The following is a 21,501-nucleotide window of genomic DNA, read 5'->3' as shown; positions in this document are numbered from 1 at the left end:
GAAATCCCGACAACAATCGGAGTGCGGGAGCGTCTCCGGTCCCCAGCCGGTATGTTTTGACGGTATTCACCGTGTTTATTACTGTATCGCGTCTTACCGTCGTCGCATTCCTCCAGGATGCTTGGCGGAGGGATGTCCAGGATCTTCTTCAACACGAAGGGAACGGTGGGTTTCTGTGGAGCCGCGCTACTCTGTCGGAGCGCCATGGCGAGCGACGCTTTACCGGACATCATCCCGGGTCTGGCGGGCCGACGTTAGGTTAAACTACCGTGGACGTTAAACACGCGCTGTCGGGTTTATCCTCAGGTCTGCTCGCGCCCGCTCATCCACGCTTGGGAGTCAAAACAACAGAAGTACCGCGAGCCGCCAGCCTCAGCACCCGCCGAGAGGAGCGTGCATATTAATGAGCTGTGAGCCACGCCTCCTGGGGACATCCTACACGCTGATTGGCTGGAAGTGTAGAATCTATTAATATGTATTGGGCGATCAATCCCCGGCCCAGGGGGGGGTTCCTGCTCGTGACGGCTCTGCGGCCACCCATTGGCCGCTGCGGTCCCCAGACAGACAAACAGACAGACAGACAGACAGACAGACAGACAGACAGACAGACAGACAGACAGAAGGAACAGAGCTCCGGTCTCGGGACGGACGCACTGACAATGTGTGAGCGGTCCGTTTGTTGACCATGTTACAGTTACACAGACGCAGTGGGGGTATATACACATGTGTAGTATAGTCTACCGCTACTGTTTGTGTCTCTGAACCCCGCAGAGTGACGCTCTGTTGAGGCGGACCGCGTGCAGCGGACCAGTCCCGCACAGACACACGCGCTCCGTGGCCCAACACGTGCCGCCGCCCACTCACGTGAGGCACGCGGCGTGATGGGCGTGAACGAGGTTCGGAACAGAGGAGAGCGCGCCGCCGGATCAGCGAGGGCGCTGAACCGATTCGTTAATGGAACCTCGAGGGTTTACCTCAAACACACGCGCCGTTTAACAATCCGTGTTGTTGGATTCTTCTGCGTGACATACGTGGACGCGTGAGAGGATGTGGATCACACGTGAACGCGCTAGTTTTACCAAAACAGTGTCATGTTTCACGCACGCGCAGGCTGAGCTGCTGGCACGCGCATGGCGGCGAGCGCGGGGTGCTTTTATTCAGCAGGATGCAGACTGTAGGAACACAATGTCCTGACGCCTCCACCTCCGCGGTTCTGTCACCGCACCGCGGAACCGGGTTTGACTCCGCGGTGGAACCGGATCTCAAAATGGCACAACAACACAATTCATAAATTATGAAAATATTATTATTTTCTCTCGCGTGACTCGTCCAGACCATGCATTTCCATACGCTGCCTGCAGGCATGTGGTTGTGTTCATACGTCGGCCCCTTGGAGACACCTCCTGCTGAGTGGCGGACCCGACACACCCTCCACCACACCGTTGAGGTGGTCCCCCGTCGAGGGCACACACCGTTGAGGTGGGCGGGGTCCCCACACCGTTGAGGTGGGCGGGGTCCCCACACCGTTGAGGTGGGCGGGGTCCCCACACCGTTGAGGTGGGCGGGGTCCCCACACCGTTAAGGTGGGCATATGTTAATGAGGGTGAACCGTTCTAGCAAACAGAGCCCCTTTCTGGGACTACTTCCTCTCGCAGAGCAGCTTGGGGTCCTACGGCATTATACCCACAATTGAAGACAGATTGTGAGCCGCTAAAAATCGTCTTGGCGCTCATGTTTCTCCTTGAAGATCTGCCGAGGGTCTTGTTTTTGCGCGTGGCCGTTAACTGACAAACGACGATGAGCCAATTATCCGACTAATCTAATCAGCTGAATGTTTCTGCTGAGTCAAACTCGTTGATCGTGGATGCTCGGTATTGAGTAGGTGTCACTCACAGGTTGGGTTCGATTACTAGACCGAAAACTATTTTCAATGTGACTATGATAATGTTTTGAAGAAGGAAAGAAAACAGTTGTTATGTTTGCAGCAGTTAATGGTATTAAATAATAAAGGTAATATGACCAGTTATTTCGATTCGAGAAATAATTCTGACCACAGTTGTTTCAGTATGTCAACTTATTATTACGTCTTTCTATCTTTCTGTACGCTCTGGATAGTTCAGATCAGACCCCCTCAATACCAGAGTCTTCTACTAAGGAAAGGATGCATCCTCACCAGCGTCCTCACAGCGAGGGAAGGAGACAGGACCCGCCAGGAACCGGAACAGGTCCGGGACGTCGCTTCGGTCCCCCGTCGAGGGCTCGCTGACCAGTGCCATGATCACTCTTCCCAGTTTCTCACTCCCCGCTACTGGTCTGTTCACCGGTAAAGTTCTGACTTCAGCTCGACGCACAACAAACTACCGGTTCCCACTTCAGGACAAAGTCTGGAGAGAGTCCTGAGGTGTCGCCGCGGGGAGGCGCGCGTTGGGACCACCTGTGGGGACCACCTCGTACACGAAGACACGCCCCCCGCCGCCACAACACTGGAGTGTTTTTGTCTGCGGGCCAATCAGATGTAGCAAAAAAAGAGGAGGATGAGAGCCAACGGGCCCCTATTGGTTTACCGTATCTGTAGTGCATGTCGATAGACCAATCACATGTCAGGGGCGGGACCATCACATTACAGTACATTATGCCAGCTACACAGTAGGGCCTAGATCTTTATATCTTATATGATCATTATTAGAATAGTATGCACGCTGCCAACTGCTAATGAAAACGTATTCCCGTTCTCACTATGCATCACAAATAGTTTTTCAAATGTATTAGATACGTACGTAAATAGTTGACCAGATTACGTATTCAAAAAAATATTCCACAATGCCGCATAACCGTTCGATCGCTGCTATCGAACCAATGATCGATTGATCCAATCAAAGTCGGTCAATTGAGTGTCACACAGAATTCACTCAGATGAGTGGTTTTCTTGTGAGCAAGAACAGCCACTAAATCAGAAGGCATCATGACATCATGTGCTTCATGGAGCTGATATTTGCGTCTTGACTCGAGTATAAATGCAAAAAAAAAAGAAAAGTCATAGCACAACATCGTCTTATTTCAAACATTTTATTCGTGTTGCTTCAATTTGCTAAAAACTGGCCATTATTACAAACCAACATTATTAAAATAGAAACATAACAATTTAAAACATTGCCTCTAAAATGTAATTAATGCGTGTCAGAGTGAGAAATCAAAGTGGCACAAATATATAGACATTGAATATTTTAACAGGATCAAAACTTAGACAGAACTCAACACAAAGTCATTGCAGCCTGATGTTCTACTGTGCTGCTGCCAACGTGTTTTAAGGCCTCCTCCAATCAGTGACTGAATTAATATGCACATGAACTGAGGGGCGTGGCAGCGATGCCCCTGAAGGCGGAGTCACCCGGCTCCAGATCCCTGATCTCATTGGTCAGACGGTTCATCCTGTACTATCTGATCAGGGTCGCGCGCTCTGCTTTGATATTTCTAGATCCTACATTGGCAGCGTGGAGCTGAACCCCAGCGGGTGACCCTCGACCCCTCGACCCCCTGACCCCCTCGACCCCCCCGACCCCCTCGACCCCCGACCCCCCTGACCCTCGACCCCCCGACCCCCGACCCTCGACCCCCTGACCCCCTCGACCCCCCCGACCCTCGACCCCCCGACCCCCGACCCTGACCCGCTCTGTGATCAGCCGTTCACAACAACGTTCAGACCCGTGCGCAGAAGCCTTCTCACAATAACTCGAATCCCCAAAGACTGCCTCCATAAGCCGGCCCCCCCTGAGAGCCTCAGACACGGAGAGGTCCGGAGTATCCGTGAACTGAAACCGATGCAGAGCTCCTCCCCTCGGCCCCCCTGACCCCCCCTGACCCCCGGACCCCGGACCCCCTGACCGGCGCCCGCTCCTCAGTCCTGCAGGAGGAAGTTGAACTTCCCGAAGTCTGCGTCGTCGGGCAGGATGAGCAGCTCCTCGCGGGCTTGGGCCAGCCTCCTGCGCAGGAAGCTCCGCCTCCGCAGCCACTCCTGGAGCTCCTCGGGGCTGTGGGCGGAGTCACAGCACACGCCCTCCGCACAGCCGCTGTCCAGCCTGTCAATCAGGGACAGGGTTTCTGTTAGTGAGCGATGTCCCCCACTCTCCTACGCCATGAGCTCACGGCCCCCGCTGGATGGGGGACCCCCCCCCCAGCGGGTTCCGGATCCTTCTAAAGGAACGGGGGTCTCGCCCTGCAGCTGACGGAGGGTTAGGGTCAGGGTCAGGGGTCAGGGTTAGGGGGCGTACCTGGGGCAGGGTTAGGGTTAGGGGTTAGGGTCAGGGGTCAGGGTTAGGGGGCGTACCTGGGGCAGGGTCAGGGTTAGGGGTCAGGGTCAGGGGTCAGGGTTAGGGGGCGTACCTGGGGCAGGGTTAGGGGTCAGGGGTCAGGGTTAGGGGTCGTACCTGGGGCAGGGTTAGGGTTAGGGGTTAGGGTCAGGGGTCAGGGTTAGGGGTCGTACCTGGGGCAGGGTTAGGGTTAGGGGTCGTACCTGGGGCAGGGTTAGGGTTAGGGGTTAGGGTCAGGGGTCAGGGTTAGGGGGCGTACCTGGGGCACAGGGCAAAGTGCAGCCCGGGGAAGCGGTGGCTCCAGCTCAGGCTAAGCTCCTCCCCCTCGGCGCTGAACACGCGGTCCTTGTGTTTCTCCGTGGCGATGTGATGCTGCCACTGGCGCTCGCTGTTGCTTTGGCGCCCGCACAGACGGCAGTAGAAGCCGCTCTGCAGGAGAAACCACAGGGGGGGGGGGGGGGGGGGGTTAGGTCAACACACCGTCTCCATGTTACGCCCCCCCACTAGGTGGCCCTACTGGGGCTAACAACAAACCACCCTACACCCCAAATATCAAAAGGACACCTTTTACAAAAACCCAACCGGGATTTATTTCCATCAACATGAAAAGCGCATGACAGTAAGATATACAACACAGTCCAAAACATAAAGACAAGACAAATCCCAGAGAGGCGGCAAGACCCGCCAGCAGTCCCACGACCCAAAGCATCCCCACGGGACGGGGAGCCTGTCGCCTTTAACTCCGGTCTTGACGAGCGGTCCAGCTGCTCCTAATCAGCTCCCCTGATGCAGCACACCTGAGCGTGGGCTGAGACACGCCCACAGAACAGGGACAAACACCGAGAGCAAGCCCCCTTCTGAGGCTGAAGTGTGCACGTTTAACTTGATTGTGCCCCTGCGCCACCCAGAGACCGGTGCACTGCCACTGCAAGGCCAGTGGGAGCAGAGGGGCGTAACAACGACGTGAACTCAATCAGTAACAAGGACTTTGGGACCCACCATTGGCTCAGCGTAGTCGGTCGGCATGACGATGTTCTTGTTGTCGGCGGCGGCGGCGGCGGCGGTGGCTGCGGGGGGGCGGGGCGGGGCGTCGGCGGTCTGTTTCCCGAGGCGCGCCACGCTCAGCCAGACCTCGTAGATCTGCTGGACGTCCCTCACTGCAGGGACAGATCACACGCCGTCACGCCGCGGGGAACACCAACAGGAAGACGGAACGCTCCCAAGAGAGCATCCATCCCGGGAATCGCTTTAGCATTGTAGTCATGGTCGTCACACACACACACACACACACACACACTAGGTACTTTTCTCTGTGTGACGGTAAACTAGGCTGGCTTCTCATTGTGATGCGCTAACGACCGACAGATAACCCGGGTGTGACCGGCGTCTGCTCCGGGTCGCCCGGCGTCTGTCCAGCTGAGAGGTGGAACTTCTCCCTCTATCACTGAACCGCTCCAAACGGTCGGGTTACAACTCCGTGAGGCAGCCGGTTGATTGGATCTTTGGGGTCACATGACCGCATGCCCTCTCAAAACACACAACACCCTAACCCCGTTAGGTACCCGATCCACCTAGTTCACTGTTCTGGTGGAGGACTACGAGGGTGCGTTCCAACAGTCCACTCACGGCCGTTGTTCTTCATGTAGGTCCACAGCTCCTTCTCCTCCTCGCTGTGGGCGAAGGTGCAGTTTCCTGTGTAGTTGCACTTCCCGCTTCTTTGGATCTGGCCACAGATCTGGAAGAGGAGAGCGTTCCACTGTCAGGTACATGGAGTCCACCCCCCACCCCTCCGGGATCAGCCTGACTGGTTACAGAGCAGCACAGAGCCGACCAATCAGAGTACCTACATCGTACTGGAAGGGGTAGTTCTTGGCGGAGGGCAGCTGTCGGACCTGCACCCACTTGTGCCTCTCTGGAGACATGACCAACAGGACGCGCCCCTCCTTAGTCCAGCTGCACGGAGCAGAGACAGTCACCGACATGGAGAGAGAGAGACAGTCACCGACATGGAGAGAGAGAGACAGTCACAGACATGGAGAGGACAGTCACAGACATGGAGAGAGACAGTCACAGACATGGAGAGAGACAGTCACAGACATGGAGAGAGAGACAGTCACAGACATGGAGAGAGACAGTCACAGACATGGAGAGAGAGACAGTCACAGACATGGAGAGAGACAGTCACAGACATGGAGAGAGACAGTCACAGACCGGAGACACAGTCACAGACATGGAGAGACACAGTCACAGACATGGAGAGAGACAGTCACAGACATGGAGAGAGACAGTCACAGACATGGAGAGAGACAGTTACAGACATGGAGAGATGGTGGTGAGGTGTGGTGAGGTGTGGTGAGGTGAGGTGAGGTGTGGTGAGGTGTGGTGAGGTGAGGTGAGGTGAGGTGAGGTGAGGTGAGGTGAGGTGAGGTGTGGTGAGGTGAGGTGAGGTGAGGTGAGGTGAGGTGAGGTGAGGTGTGGTGAGGTGAGGTGAGGTGTGGTGAGGTGAGGTGAGGTGAGGTGAGGTGAGGTGAGGTGAGGTGAGGTGTGGTGAGGTGAGGTGAGGTGAGGTGAGGTGTGGTGAGGTGAGGTGAGGTGAGGTGTGGTGAGTGTGGTGTGGTGAGGTGTGGTGAGGTGAGGTGAGGTGAGGTGTGGTGTGGTGAGGTGAGGTGTGGTGAGGTGAGGTGAGGTGAGGTGTGGTGTGGTGTGGTGAGGTGAGGTGTGGTGTCCAGCAGTGGTGTCCAGCAGGGGGCAGTACAGCCTCAGAGCTGATGGATCAGGGCTGATGGATCCACTGGCCCCAGTGGATCAGTCCTGACCCGCTGGCCCCCGGGCCCCCGCTCACCTGTGCCGGCCCCTGGCCGTGCAGTACTTCAGGGCCTTGTCGGGCTCCGTGATCAGGCCGTGGTGCCAGCAGCGCCCGCAGATGAACCGCAGCCTGAGGTTCAGGCCCTGGCTGCCCCCCCCAGCCTTCGGTTTGCTGACACCCCCCCCAGCCCCATCGGCCCCCCCCACGGGCCCTCTGGGGGACAGGGGCTGGGTGAAGGGAAGAGAGGCCTCGTTAGAACAGGCTCATGGGTAACAGGTGACACATGGACATGATTGGGTTCTTTCTCTTTTAAAATAAACAGATTTCCTGTGTACGTTTTTCCTCTTTGTGTCCAGCTCTCGCTCCCCGTGATACTTGACGGACGAGGCCACGATCTCCTCGGGGCTGATACCTGTGGAGCAGCACATCAGTCAACCTCCCGCTCAGCTCTGAGGCTGTACTGCCCCCTGCTGGACACCACACCTCACCACACCACACCTCACCACCTCACCACCACACCTCACCTCACCTCACCTCACCTCACCTCACCTCACCACACCTCACCTCACCTCACCACACCTCACCACACCTCACCACACCTCACCTCACCACACCTCACCACACCTCACCACACCTCACCTCACCTCACCACACCTCACCACACCTCACCTCACCACACCTCACCTCACCTCACCTCACCTCACCTCACCACACCTCACCACACCTCACCTCACCACACCTCACCACACCTCACCACACCTCACCACACCACACCTCACCTCACCTCACCACACCTCACCTCACCACACCTCACCTCACCTCACCTCACCACACCACACCTCACCTCACCACACCACACCTCACCTCACCACACCTCACCTCACCACACCTCACCACACCTCACCACACCTCACCACACCTCCTTTCACAGAAACCCACCCATGACTCAATATCACCAACAACAATACATGTAGCCTTCACTTATATTACGAGCCCTTTGAAGGGCGTTCACAGACCTGAAGAACCTGTGTGTGTGTGTGTGTGTGTGTGTGTGTGTGTGTGTGTGTGTGTGTGTGTGTGTGTGTGTGTGTGTGTGTGTGTGTGTGTGTGTGTGTGTGTGTGTGTGTGTGTGTGTGTGCGTACCCGAGGTGCGCTGCAGGGCCCAGGTCTTCAGCTCCAGCGGGGAGTGGGCGAACAGGCAGTCGTCCTCCAGCTGGCAGCCGTATCGCGCCGCGTGGCGGCAGAGCTCCATGCAGTGGTCGGGGGCCAGGGCCCGCACCTTCCTGTAGCCCACACTGCCACCGGGGCCCGTGACGTACACCAGGCACCTGGGGGCGGCGCGGGGAGGGGGGGGGCACACAGACACACGGCCAGAGAGGAGCGGTGAGGGGGGGGAGGGGGGGGGCACACAGACACACGGCCAGAGAGGAGCGGTGAGGGGGGGGAGGGGGGGGGGGGTCTAGCTCTGGACCGCTGCCCCAGTCTGGGGTTACTGGGAGGACCGCTGCCCCAGTCTGGGGTTACTGGGAGGGAGGTGGGGAAGCTACTTCCCGATGGCTCCCCATCCCTCTGTCGGTTCAGACCGTGCGGTGCGGTCGTACGTCGTACGGTGTGAGGTGCACGGTCAGGTGCGTGCGTCCGGCGACCCACCTGTTGGTGTTGAAGTCGTGGCGCGCGTCGGGGTTGGAGCAGGAGACGCCGTCGTCACGGGAACGCTGGCTGGTGATGCGGGGCTTACCGTCATAACATTTCTGGACCCGATAGAGAAAGGAGAGGAGAGACAGGAGAAGGGTTAGGGGGGACCGTCAGAGATGGCAAACAAACGCAGCGCTGTCATTGGAGCTCCAGGGTCAGAGGTCAATGGAGAGGGGTCAGGGGAGTCAGGTCAGAGGTCAGCTGAGGACCTCTGACCTCCAGAAGACCCAGAACGCCGGACTCCAACCCCTGGTGATTAACGTCAGCCCTGGGCCCAGTTCTTCAAAGGTGATCCATTGGGATTCTGGATCACGGACTGGATCCAATTCAGAGCAACAGACGGATTCTGAACTGCGATCAGATCATGGAATCAGATTATTCAATTTGATATGGATCCAACCTGATCTTTGGGTTTTTCAAAACATTGAGCACTGTTTGGGATCTATTTGATAAAAAAAAAAAAAGGATTGTCCCGATCCCATCGAAAGGGTGGATTCAGTTGGGTATCATGAAATTGGGTATTTGGATCACAGTGATCCAATCCAATGTTCCTTTAAAAACTGGCATAAAGTCCGATGGATCAGGTCATCCTGGAGAGCCAACCATGGGATCCAAATCTGGATCATTTGATCCAGATAATTCTTTTTAAAACTGGGCCCGGGGGTCCCCTCTCTGCTGTCAGTCCCCAGGGGTCCCCTCTCTGTGGTCAACGGGACCGGTGGGGGGCGCTGGAGACGGGTTCCCTCCGCTGAACAAAGCCCTCCCAGGGGGCACATACTTTAAAACAGCTCGCCAGAAGTACTCCTGCCTTTTGCCTTTGGCTGTGTATTAAATACATGACCGGCCAATCAGGACCGAGCAGCACGGGCCTGCAGCCTCCCTGCCCAGACAGCCGAGAGAGGGCTGAGACCCTAACCCTAACCCCGTCACGGAGAGAGTGCTATACAGGGTGCTCGCCATTTTGTAGTGGTGTTTGAATTCTCAGTGGTTAATTTCATTCAGTGGACAATAAAATACCCCAAACTTTAGTGAACATACGATGTTCCCTACATGTTACTCCCGTATACCACAATGCAATGCCGTCGTGTTTTCTAAACGTCATTTAATGACGCAAATGACGTTTAGAAATGTTTAACGTGGTGTCCGCATTCTCGTTTGTTCGTTGAGGGTGAGGCTGGAGTGCACACCTGTTTTGTAGTGAGTAATCCGTGTGCAAAGGTCAAGCCAGCCTTCACAACACTCAGAGATCCTGAGTGGCAACCTGGAGCTCACGTACCATCGTGTACCATCGTCTCCAAACCCTCACAATAAACCGGTCCTCGACCAGCAGCACCCTGCGGCCTGGCCTGGAGGAACCCGGGCCTCGGGTCTCACGGACCCTGGGGGGTGGGGGGTGGAGACCCCGGCCGGGGGGGTGTGGAGACCCAATAAACGTAGACACTGATACTCAATGCACCGCAGGTGTGCAGCCTCACCAGCCCCAGAGGCCATCAGTGTGCCTCAGGCCGGGCGAGGCTGCCTCACCCCGCCGTCCTCCACACCCCCCCACACCATGCAGGAGTCAGGGGTCCCCGTGGAGCGGGGGCCCCCAGCCGTCTGAAGCCCCTCGTTGCCGTGGAGAGCCGGGGGGGTTCCTCTGTGCTGGTGGTTGTTCTCATCGCTCCACCCATCACTACTAAACCGGTTGGAACGCACTGAACCATCAAATCGTTCCCCATCACGGATATAGTGCACTACATAGGGTGCTATTTTACCGGCGCAAAAATGACTCTTGCGCCCGGCGCATATCTCAAAAGGGTTGGTCTGAAGTAGCCTAATTATCCGTAGGTGTGGTTTGGGCGTAACGTGCAACAAACCAATGAGAGTGCCAGCTCCCATCCCCTTTAAGAACCATGAGCGCATTTGAATCTGACGAGTGGATGTTTTGACAGCGCGTCTGCAGCCTCCGATGAGACAGATGCACATGAATTTCAAACTTCAAATGGCTCAGATTATGGCCAAATAATATGGCCTGATTCAAACATGGAATAACGTTTTCTTCCACAACTTATTTGAGTCCTCAAATAAATTTCGGCAAAGAAAACTTAACACACATCTGTGATGCGGTAACTGTGGTTCCATTTAATGATATACGCAATACATCATAAACAGCGTTTATCGGTATTGTATGCATTATCGTTATCGACTTGTGTTTCTAATATGCATGTGTCCCCCCGTTAATATACATTGCCATGGACTGTATTATGCATTACGTGTTTAGTTTGCGTGTGTTGAAACAGATGGACGCACACACGCGCGCCCGCATTCATTAATTATTTGCACACACGCACACCCGCATTCATTCATTGTTTTTAACACCCACTCGCAGTACAACAATGTTTTCTCACTATCAAATACTCATCAATCCTAAAAGTTATGGCCATGTACACGATGTCTGTGTCAAAGAAAATATGTGTTTGCTGTACGGTGTTTGCAGATGCTTTGATTTAAAAGAACAACTTATCACCGCTGTATCAGCTGTTCTTTCCCAAATAATTTACCAAGAATGTGAGGCTAGGTAGATGAGAGAAGCAAAGTGTATGCGCGAGGTGCACAAGCAACATTATGCATGCGCCCTTAAAATAGCAAAGAACGCTCTGCGCCAGTTGCAAATTAGCAACGACACATGCACCAGTGAGAAAGTCAATTGCGCCGGATGCAAGATAGGGCCCTGAGAGATGCTGCAGGGTCAGAGGGAGGCTAGAGGCCCTGAGAGAGGCTGGAGGGTCAGAGGGAGGCTAGAGGCCCTAAGAGAGGCTGGAGGGTCAGAGGGAGGCTAGAGGCCCTAAGAGAGTCTGGAGGGTCAGAGGGAGGCTAGAGGCCCTAAGAGAGGCTGGAGGGTCAGAGGGAGGCTAGAGGCCCTGAGAGAGGCTGGAGGGTCAGAGGGAGGCTAGAGGCCCTGAGAGAGGCTGGAGGGTCAGAGGGAGGCTAGAGGCCCTAAGAGAGGCTGGAGGGTCAGAGGGAGGCTAGAGGCCCTGAGAGAGGCTGGAGGGTCAGAGGGAGGCTAGAGGCCCTAAGAGAGGCTGGAGGGTCAGAGGGAGGCTAGAGGCCCTAAGAGAGGCTGGAGGGTCAGAGTGAGGCTAGAGGCCCTGAGAGATGCTGGAGGGTCAGAGGGAGGCTAGAGGCCCTGAGAGAGGCTGGAGGGTCAGAGGGAGGCTAGAGGCCCTGAGAGAGGCTGGAGGGTCAGAGGGAGGCTAGAGGCCCTGAGAGAGGCTGGAGGGTCAGAGGGAGTGAGCCCCACTTATGACCTGGAGGAACGTTAAAACGTCATTAGGGCCGAGCGGGGAGCACAGCCTCAAGAGTTAGAGCTCACCCAGACCATGACCTCCTCACCCCGGAATACCAACACACACACACACACACACACACACACACACACACACACACACACACACACACACACACACACACACACACACACACACACACACACACACACACACACACACACACACACACACACACAATTGAGAACATTCCTTTGTGTCTCTCTACATCCCATCAGACCCGATGTAAGGGACTCAACTTCAAGATACTTTCATGGATAATAACATTCTAATGTTTGATTAGAAATGAATAACTTGAAATGCAAAAAGTGGGGCCCCAAGGAAATGTAACCATTTATCCATTTTAACAATTATAACCTGTGTCGTGTGTGCTTGCGGTCGTGTGTGCGGTCAGTTGTGTTTGTGTGTGGTCGTGTGTGTGTTTGTTTGTGGTCGTGTGTGCGGCCGTGTGTGTGCGGCCGTGTGTGTGCGGCTGTGTGTGTGCGGTCGTGTGTGCGGTCAGTTTGTCGTGTGTGTGTGCGTCCAGTCCTCCGCGCGACGCCCTCTCACCTCACACAGGAACAGGAAGCTGCCGTTGTGCTCCTGGAGGAGCTGCGCCACGCGGGCCCCTGGGGGGCCCCCGGGGGCCCGCGGCCCAAACAGCCATCCGCGGTCCAGCGCGCCGCTCTTCTCCTCCGTCCACACCTCCACCTCCAGCTGGTTGAAGGCGAAGGTGCACATCTCGCCGTACTTGCAGAGCCCCACCACGCCGGAGTTCAGCAGCTCTGGGACGGCGTTGGGCCAGACGGACAGACAGACAGATGGACAGACGGACAGTCAGTCAGACAGTCAGTCAGTCAGTCAGACAGTCAGACGGACAGACGGACAGTCAGACAGACGGACAGACGGACAGTCAGACAGACGGACAGACGGACAGTCAGACGGACGGACGGACAGACAGTCAGACAGACGGACAGACGGACAGTCAGTCAGACAGTCAGTCAGACGGACAGTCAGACAGTCAGACAGTCAGACGGACAGATGGACAGGCAGACGGACAGTCAGACAGTCAGACGGACGGACGGACGGACGGATGGACGGACGGACGGACGGACAGTCAGACGGACAGACGGACAGTCAGACGGACAGTCAGACGGACAGACAGACAGTCAGACAGACAGTCAGACAGACGGACAGACGGACAGACAGTCAGACAGACGGACAGACAGTCAGTCAGAAGGACAGACGGACAGTCAGACGGACTCTCAGACGGACAGTCAGACAGTCAGACGGACAGTCAGACGGACAGTCAGACGGACAGACAGACGGACAGTCAGACGGACAGACAGACGGACAGTCAGACGGAGGAGCTGCACGGTGTTCATCCTTTAACTGGAGGACAGACTTGGCGTTTAATAGACCCAACAGGTTCATAGTCTTTGACTCGGAACAGGAACACAGCCTTCACTTTACTCCGTTCATCAACCTCTCATGTCTCACCCTCATCATCCTCACCCCTCCCTCACCCTCTCATGTCTCACCCCTCCCTCACCCTCTCATGTCTCACCCCTCCCTCACCCTTTCATCATCCTCACCTCACCCTCATCATCCTCACCCCTCCCTCATCCTCTCATGTCCTCACCCTCTCATGTCTCACCCCTCCCTCACCCTTTCATCATCCTCACCCCTCCCTCACCCTCATCATCCTCACCCCTCCCTCATCCTCTCATGTCCTCACCCCTCCCTCACCCTCTCATGTCTCACCCCTCCCTCACCCTCATGTCTCACCCCTCCCTCACCCTCTCATGTCTCACCCCTCCCTCACCCTCATCATCCTCACCCCTCCCTCAACCTCTCATGTCCTCACCCCTCCCTCACCCTCTCATGTCTCACCCCTCCCTCACCCTCTCATGTCTCACCCCTCCCTCACCCTCTCATGTCTCACCCCTCCCTCACCCTCTCATGTCTCACCCCTCCCTCACCCTCATCATCCTCACCCCTCCCTCACCCTCTCATGTCTCACCCCTCCCTCACCCTCTCATGTCTCACCCCTCCCTCACCCTCTCATGTCTCACCCCTCCCTCACCCTCTCATCATCCTCACCCCTCCCTCACCCTCTCATGTCCTCACCCCTCCCTCACCCTCTCATGTCTCACCCCTCCCTCACCCTCTCATGTCTCGCCCCTCCCTCACCCTCTCATGTCTCACCCCTCCCTCACCCTCTCATGTCTCACCCCTCCTCACCCTCTCATGTCTCACCCCTCCCTCACCCTCTCATGTCTCACCCCTCCCTCACCCTCTCATGTCTCACCCCTCCCTCACCCTCTCATGTCTCACCCCTCCCTCACCCTCTCATGTCTCGCCCCTCCCTCACCCTCTCATGTCTCACCCTTGCACAGCATGAACTTCCCGGTGAAGGGTCGGGTGAGGGGGAGGGGCCGCACCCGGGTCCAGGCGGGGGAGGGGCCGTCCCGCCGCCGGCCCAGCAGGAGGTCCTGCCGGCAGTCATGGACCAGCTCGGGGGTGTGGACGAAGGAGTAGACCGAGCGCCCTGGGGGGGGGGGGGGGGCGGAGGTTAGGAGGGGGGAGGAGGGAGGAGGGGGGGGGAGGAGGAGGGAGGGGGGGGAGGAGGCGGAGGGAGGAGGCGGAGGCTAGGAGGGGGGAGGGAGGAGGTGGGAGGGGGAGGGAGGAGGGGGGAGGGAGGAGGGGGGAGGGGGGAGGGAGGAGGGTTGAGGCGGAGTTAGGAGGGAGGAGGGAATTTGGTAGCACCGAATTCTGGGCCCTGTATACTAGAGGTACTGATGGCCCCCTTCGAATCCCCCCCACCAGCCCTGCGCAGAATTGTTGACGGGGGGGGTGGTTGTAATTTTTTTTCTTTCGAGGTGGCAGGGGGTGTGGTCGCAGCTAGATGTAACTAATAAAGTTACTTGTAATCTCACTTAGTTTCTTTTAAAATCAAGTAAACAATAAAGTAACTAAGTTACTATTTTAAGGAGTAACTTGTAATCAGTAATCTGATTACTTTTTCAAGGTAACTGTGGCAACACTGGTAGTGACGGTGTGTGTTACCTTTATGGTATGTGTAGTGTTGTGTAGTAGTGTTGTGTAGTGACGGTGTGTGTTACCTTTATGGAATGTGTAGTGTTGTGTAGTAGTGTTGTTTAGTGACGGTGTGTGTTACCTTATGGAATGTGTAGTGTTGTGTAGTAGTGTTGTTTAGTGACGGTGTGTGTTACCTTTATGGTATGTGTAGTGTTGTGTAGTAGTGTTGTGTAGTGACGGTGTGTGTTACCTTTATGGTATGTGTAGTGTTGTGTAGTAGTGTGTTTAGTGACGGTGTGTGTTACCTTTATGGAATGTGTAGTGTTGTGTAGTAGTGTTGTTTAGTGACGGTGTGTGTTACCTTTATGGAATGTGTAGTGTTGTGTAGTAGTGTTGTTTAGTGACGGTGTGTGTTACCTTTATGGTATGTGTAGTGTTGTGTAGTAGTGTTGTTTAGTGACGGTGTGTGTTACCTTTATGGTATGTGTAGTGTCGTGTAGTAGTGTTGTGTAGTGACGGTGTGTGTTACCTTTATGGTATGTGTAGTGTTGTGTAGTAGTGTTGTGTAGTGACGGTGTGTGTAACCTTGATCGGGAGTAACAGACGGAGCAGGCCCTCAGGAACATGTGGGTGGAGTCCAGCGGGTTCCAAGCTTTGGTTCCCTTCTACAGATACACACACACACACACACACACACACACACACAGACAGACAGACAGACAGACAGACAGACAGTGTATGTCACGCTGAGTGAATACACTCAACAAAAACGTAATTCAACATCAACCCATCATCACAAGCAGGAGTCTTACTTTAGGGCTGGTTTGGCAGAAGGCTTTGGGGACGACTTGGCGCCTTGAAGGAAAGAAAGAGAAAGAATAAAGTCAAACTAATCAGGAGACCTGGTTCCTGATTGAATGATATATATATATATATATATATATATATATATATATATATATATATATATATATATATATATATATATATAGATGTATAGATATAGATATAGATCTATCGATATATCTATATCGATAGATCTAGACCTCTGGAGGACCCCGTTCTGTACCGGGTCTGTGGGGTCGACTCCTTCTGTGGGGTCGACTCCTTCCTCCCCCCTTCCAGGGGGGAGAAGGAGTCCAGGACGTCCAGGGACCTGGGGAGACCTCCAGCCTGGGGCTCCGAATCCGAGGCGCCCTGCAGGCTCTCCAGGACCTGGTCCAGGGACCCGTCCAGGACCTGGTCCAAGGACCCGGCCAGGACCTGGTCCAGGGACCCATCCAGGACCTGGTCCAGGAGCCGTCCAGGACCTGGTCCAGGAGCCGTCCAGGACCTGGTCCCAGGGACCCGTCCAGGACCTGGTCCAGGGACCCGTCCAGGACCTGGTCCGCGGTCTCAGCCTCGTGTGCTCCGGGGGGCCCCACCACCGCCTCGCCGCTGGACCACCTCGAAGTCATCCAGCTGGTCCATCTGGTCCAGGGAGTCCAGCTGGTCCAGGGAGTCCAGCTGGTCCAGGGTCCCCCTCGAGTCCAGCTGGTCTAGGGAGTCAGCTGGTCCAGGGAGTCCAGCTGGTCCAGCTGGTCTAGGGTCCCCTCGGGTCCAGCTGGTCTAGGGAGTCCAGCTGGTCCAGGGAGTCCAGCTGGTCCAGCTGGTCCAGGGTCCCCCTCGGGTCTAGCTGGTCCAGGGTGTCCAGGCTCTCTGTGAAGGGCCCCTGTCCAGGGTGACGGTCGACCCTACGGCCCGGTGCCGGTCGGAGGTCGGTCGGGGGTCCGGCATGATGCCCTCCCATTGGTCCAGGCTGTCCGGGGTGGGGGAGAGGTGGGGGAGGACCTTCACTGCCCCCCCCCCCCGCGGCGCTGAGGCGGCCGAAGGAGGCGGGGGGGCAGCAGGGGGGAGGGGGCGGGCAGGTGGGGCTGGGGGGTCCGTGGGGGAGGGCTGGGGGCGGGGCCAGTCTGGAAGACGGGAGGAAGTGATGTCAGAGCAGCACAGGAACCATTTTGGAATGAAGGCTGAAATGTTCTAATAATATAAATAATAAAATAATATAAATGCCAATATGTAAATGAGTCATAGCGACCCGTAAGGGCACGTCAACACGGAGTGACTTGGGCCATGTTGGTAGACTACAAAGTCCAACGTACAGAGATAAGCACCACACACACACTCACACTCACTCTCACTCTCACTCTCACACACACACACACACACACACACACACACACACACACACCCTCTCTCTCTCACTACCTGGGGAGGGAGGCCGTCCAGCAGGCTGTCCAGGTCCTCCCCCGTCAGATCGAAGTCCTCCAGCGGTCGGGGGCGGCCCCCGGGGGGGGCGTGGGGGCGGAGCCAGTGGGGGCAGGGGCCCTGTGGGCGGGGCCCCGGGGGCAGGGCTGTGAGGGCGGGGCCCGTGGGGGCAGGGCCTGTGAGGCCCGTGGGGGCGGGGCCTCTGAGGGCAGGGCCATTGGGGGCGGGGCTCTTGGGGGCGGGGCCATTGGGGGCGGGCCCTTGGGGGCTGGGCCCGTGGGGCAGGGCCTGTGAAGGTGGGGGCCTTGGGGGCGGGGCCTGTGAGGGCGGGGGGCCCGTGGGGAACATGCCGGTGGGGAACTCGCAGGCGGGGGTGGCCTGGGGTTTGAAGGGGCGGGGGGGGAAGGTCACCAAAGGTCAAGGTGGTGCTAGGCTGAGCTGCGGCGGTAAAGGGGAGGTCCCCAAAGGTCACGGGGGTGTTGGGCTGGGGTTGTGAGGTCAGGGGGAGGTCACCAAAGGTCACGGGGCTGCTGGGCTGGGCTGAGGCCGAGCGGAGCATGCTGGGAGAAAAATGGGCTGAAAAAAAAACCAATAAACAAATACAAATCAAAAAGAGCAAAGAAGTATGTACGAGGCGCAAGAGAGTTAAAGAGAAGACAGTGAGGAACACTTGTATCAAGGAGGATCCCAACCTGTGCCGTATGATGGACTCCCGTTCCCAAACCGTTCCCCAAACCGTTCCCAACAACGTTCCTGACAACGTTCCCCTTCTGAAGAGGAGAAGAGAACACAGAGGATCGGGCAGACCCTTCAGGACACAACGTCTAGACCCAGGACGGAGCGTCCACACTGCACTCGGGTCCCATCTGGGGACAGGAATAGGAACCGCTCCCCTTAGGGAAGAGCGGTTCAACAGGAACCCGGTTCAAAGGGGATCGGGAGACCAACCTGGGTCGTCACGTAGGCCTTCCTGTTCCTCAGACCCAGACTCAGAGCCAGCTCCTGGGCCAGCTCGCCCACCTGCTTATCCTGACACAGAGAGAGAGAGAGAGAGCGAGAGAGCGAGAGAGCGAGAGAGCGAGAGAGCGAGAGCGAGAGAGAGAGAGACAGAGAGAGAGAGAGAGAGAGAGAGAGAGAGAGAGAGAGACAGAGAGAGAGAGAGAGAGAGAGAGAGCGAGAGAGCGAGAGAGCGAGAGAGCGAGAGAGCGAGAGAGCGAGAGAGAGAGAGAGAGAGAGAGCGAGAGACAGATAGAATATATCACCAGTAAACGACTGCACATTCGTCCATTTGCAGACATCTGGCATAGTTCTTCGCCACTTTCTCCCCCCTCTCTAGATACTGTAAGCCCGCATGCTGTCCCATAATCCTTTGCACCACAGGATACCCTTAGTGAGTGGGAGTCATTGCCAATTGTGAAAAATGTGAATAACAACTATAATAACAACAACAATAGTACATGTTGTTAATGATGTTTCATTTGAATATCAGGTCAAAGTGTGCGACCTCCATCCCTCCCCGGGGGGGGGGGGGGGGCCTCACCGGGTGGTCCAGCAGCAGGCAGTCGGTGGTGCAGTCGTACGCCTCCCGGTGCCGCCCCAGCTCCTTCAGGCACAGCGCCTTCCGGAACAGCGCCTTGCTGCTGCCCTCGTTCACCCCCAGGGCCTGGTCGCAGTCCGCCACACCACACGCAAACTCACCCTGGGGACCCCCACGCACACACGCACACACACACACACACACACACACACACACATGCACACACACACACACACACACACACCAGACACACACACACACACCAGACACACACACACACACACACACACACACACACACACACACACACACACACACACACACACACACACACACACACACACACACACACACACACACACACACACACAGGGAAGTTAACATTCAAGTATTGAAGTATTTCAATGGCTGTAGGCCGGCCACAAAGACACAGGCTGCGTCGGCCATATTGGAATGTTGGGCGACCTCAGAGCCAACGTTGATGAGAGGAAATGTGAGATGGGAGGGAACAGAAGTGAAACTCAGAGGCTGATTGGCTCCTAGCCTAACCTCCCAGACTCTGAGCACCGGGCTGTGAGTCATCTCACCCTCTGACGGAAACACATCCCATAATATAACGCCCCACGACGACATAATGCAATGAGACCACACTCCACTGTGGTCATGTCTTCCGCTCATCGCAGAACCGTCTTCTCCCCTGACGGGAAGATGAGGTTCGAGACCGAATAACAAGGTTTCGATTATTATTGTACAAAATGTACAGTTTGTGGATCTACGGGTTATAAACGTAGTGGTTGCTAAAAGTAGCACGCCATGGCAAACGTAGCACGGTGGCCCTGTCTCACCCCCCTCCCATCCCCCGTCTCACCGCCCCCTGTCTCACCATGCTGTGGTAGACGGGGCCCTGTCTCACCCCCCTGTCTCACCATGCTGTGGTAGACGGGGCCCTGTCTTACCCCCCTGTCTCACCATGCTGTGGTAGACGGGGCCCTGTCTCACCATGCGTTGGTTCACCGTGGCCCTGTCTCACCCCCCCCTGTCTCACCCCCCCCCCCCGTCTCACCATGCGGTGGTACACCGTGGCCCTGTCTGTCTCACCATGCGGTGGTTCACCGTGGCCCTGTCTCACCCCCCCCGTCTCACCATGCGGTGGTACACCGTGGCCCGGTTGACGTACAGGCTCTCCACCAGGGCGGGGGGGACGTCCATCTCCTCCGAGGCGGCGTAACGCACCACGCCCAGAGCCTCGCTGAACTGGACCGCCGCCGCGGGCCACGCCCCCTCCCTGAACAGCGCGTTGCCCTCCGACAGCAGGTTGAACACCAGCTGGGACACGATGACCTGGGGGGGGGGGGGGGGGAGACGGGGGGGGGAGACGGGTGAGGAAGACTCGCGCTGTGCTCCTCAATCCTTCAACGCCAGACTTCCCTGTCGAAAGGCGAACACTTTTCTTCGCATCTATCTCTACAGTTTCTTGACCCAAATTTCTCCCCCGGGGATTAATAAAGTTGTATCTTATCTTATCTTATGTAGTTAACGAATTGATCAATGTTGACTGTTCGTAATTTAAAAGAAATAGGTCCCACAGACAAAAAGGTTTGGGAAACACTGAGCTAGACTGTCCATGTTGTGCCAAACCTCAACACATCATCACAGCCAATCTCACTCACTTGTGCATTAAGCATTCATCCTCTATGTCTCAATATTGGGTGGACACAAAATATAAGCCGTGTACAAACACAATCATAAACTCTCTATTAAGTGGTTCAGCTTTCTATGTCTGATATGAACTCTATAGAGTTATTCTGTTAGAGGGGGTGGGATATAACAGAAGTAGACTAAATTCGCACTAAAAGTATTGCTATTTAATATAATGATATATGTACCTCGCAGCTGTTCGGGTCTGGATAAGCAAGAGTAGACCTGGAACGGAGAAAAAGACTGTCAACATCGACTTACGAAAACAAGAATAGAGATACAACTGCTGATGGAATGACCACTTGAAATGTGTCCTCACTCTATGAAGGCCATAGCTTTCTTTATCTCCTTCTTTCGTTTCTGTCTCTCCGGGTCCATCTTTGAACACTGAGGAATAAGAGCTCGATGTAGAAACAGCCTTCTATGGAGATCAGGATTTAAAAGAGTAATTAGTCAACCATTTCCCTTTTATGTAAACAGACAGCCCAGCACAACTTTCAGAGGGAAAAAAAGTGTGATGCATGCATTATCCTACACACTGAAGACAATCCCCGTCACTTCATACATACACAACAAAACACACATGTCGCTTCTTCCGAGGTCCACAAGTTCAGGCGCTCCGACCAAGATGTTCAGCGGACGACTGGACCATACGACGGGAGGCTGACCATCAGGGCAGACGCGAGATCCGGAATAGCAACTCCTCAGGTACTTTACGTGTGTTTTTCTGGGGTTGTCTTCCCTAGTTTCGTTTCCCAGCTCTGCTGTCATGCGTCTTCCTGCCGCTCCCCCTGGCTGCGCGCCTCGGCTGCGCCGCGGGGTCCTAGAGTCCGCGCGTTCGATCATAACAGACCGGGACACCAG

General features: G+C 55.9%; 1 protein-coding gene across 1 annotated transcript; it reads right to left on the bottom strand.

Annotated features, from left to right (window-relative positions):
- Positions 1-3,627: 3,627 nt before the first annotated feature.
- LOC132474231 (zinc finger CCCH domain-containing protein 7B-like) lies at positions 3,628-21,446 on the bottom strand. Its single transcript, XM_060074800.1, has 25 exons — positions 21,203-21,446; positions 20,957-21,058; positions 20,826-20,862; positions 20,083-20,280; positions 18,943-19,101; positions 18,351-18,431; positions 18,095-18,172; positions 17,926-17,978; positions 17,403-17,706; positions 16,760-16,953; positions 16,580-16,677; positions 16,225-16,465; positions 15,968-16,010; positions 15,745-15,820; positions 14,503-14,667; positions 12,684-12,898; positions 8,764-8,864; positions 8,257-8,441; positions 7,449-7,525; positions 7,150-7,340; positions 6,155-6,260; positions 5,934-6,042; positions 5,307-5,464; positions 4,567-4,736; positions 3,628-4,076 (listed from the first exon to the last, which is right to left on the bottom strand). The coding sequence occupies exons 1-25, from the start codon at positions 21,406-21,408 to the stop codon at positions 3,896-3,898; spliced, it is 3,528 nt and encodes a 1,175-aa protein (XP_059930783.1). The 5' UTR covers positions 21,409-21,446; the 3' UTR covers positions 3,628-3,895.
- Between the last annotated feature and the right edge of the window lie 55 nt (positions 21,447-21,501).

Source organism: Gadus macrocephalus, chromosome 2 (assembly GCF_031168955.1).
Source record: "Gadus macrocephalus chromosome 2, ASM3116895v1".
Lineage (NCBI taxonomy): Eukaryota > Metazoa > Chordata > Actinopteri > Gadiformes > Gadidae > Gadus > Gadus macrocephalus.
The sequence above is the reverse complement of the archived record's forward strand: the minus strand, read 5'-3'. Positions and strand labels throughout refer to the sequence as shown.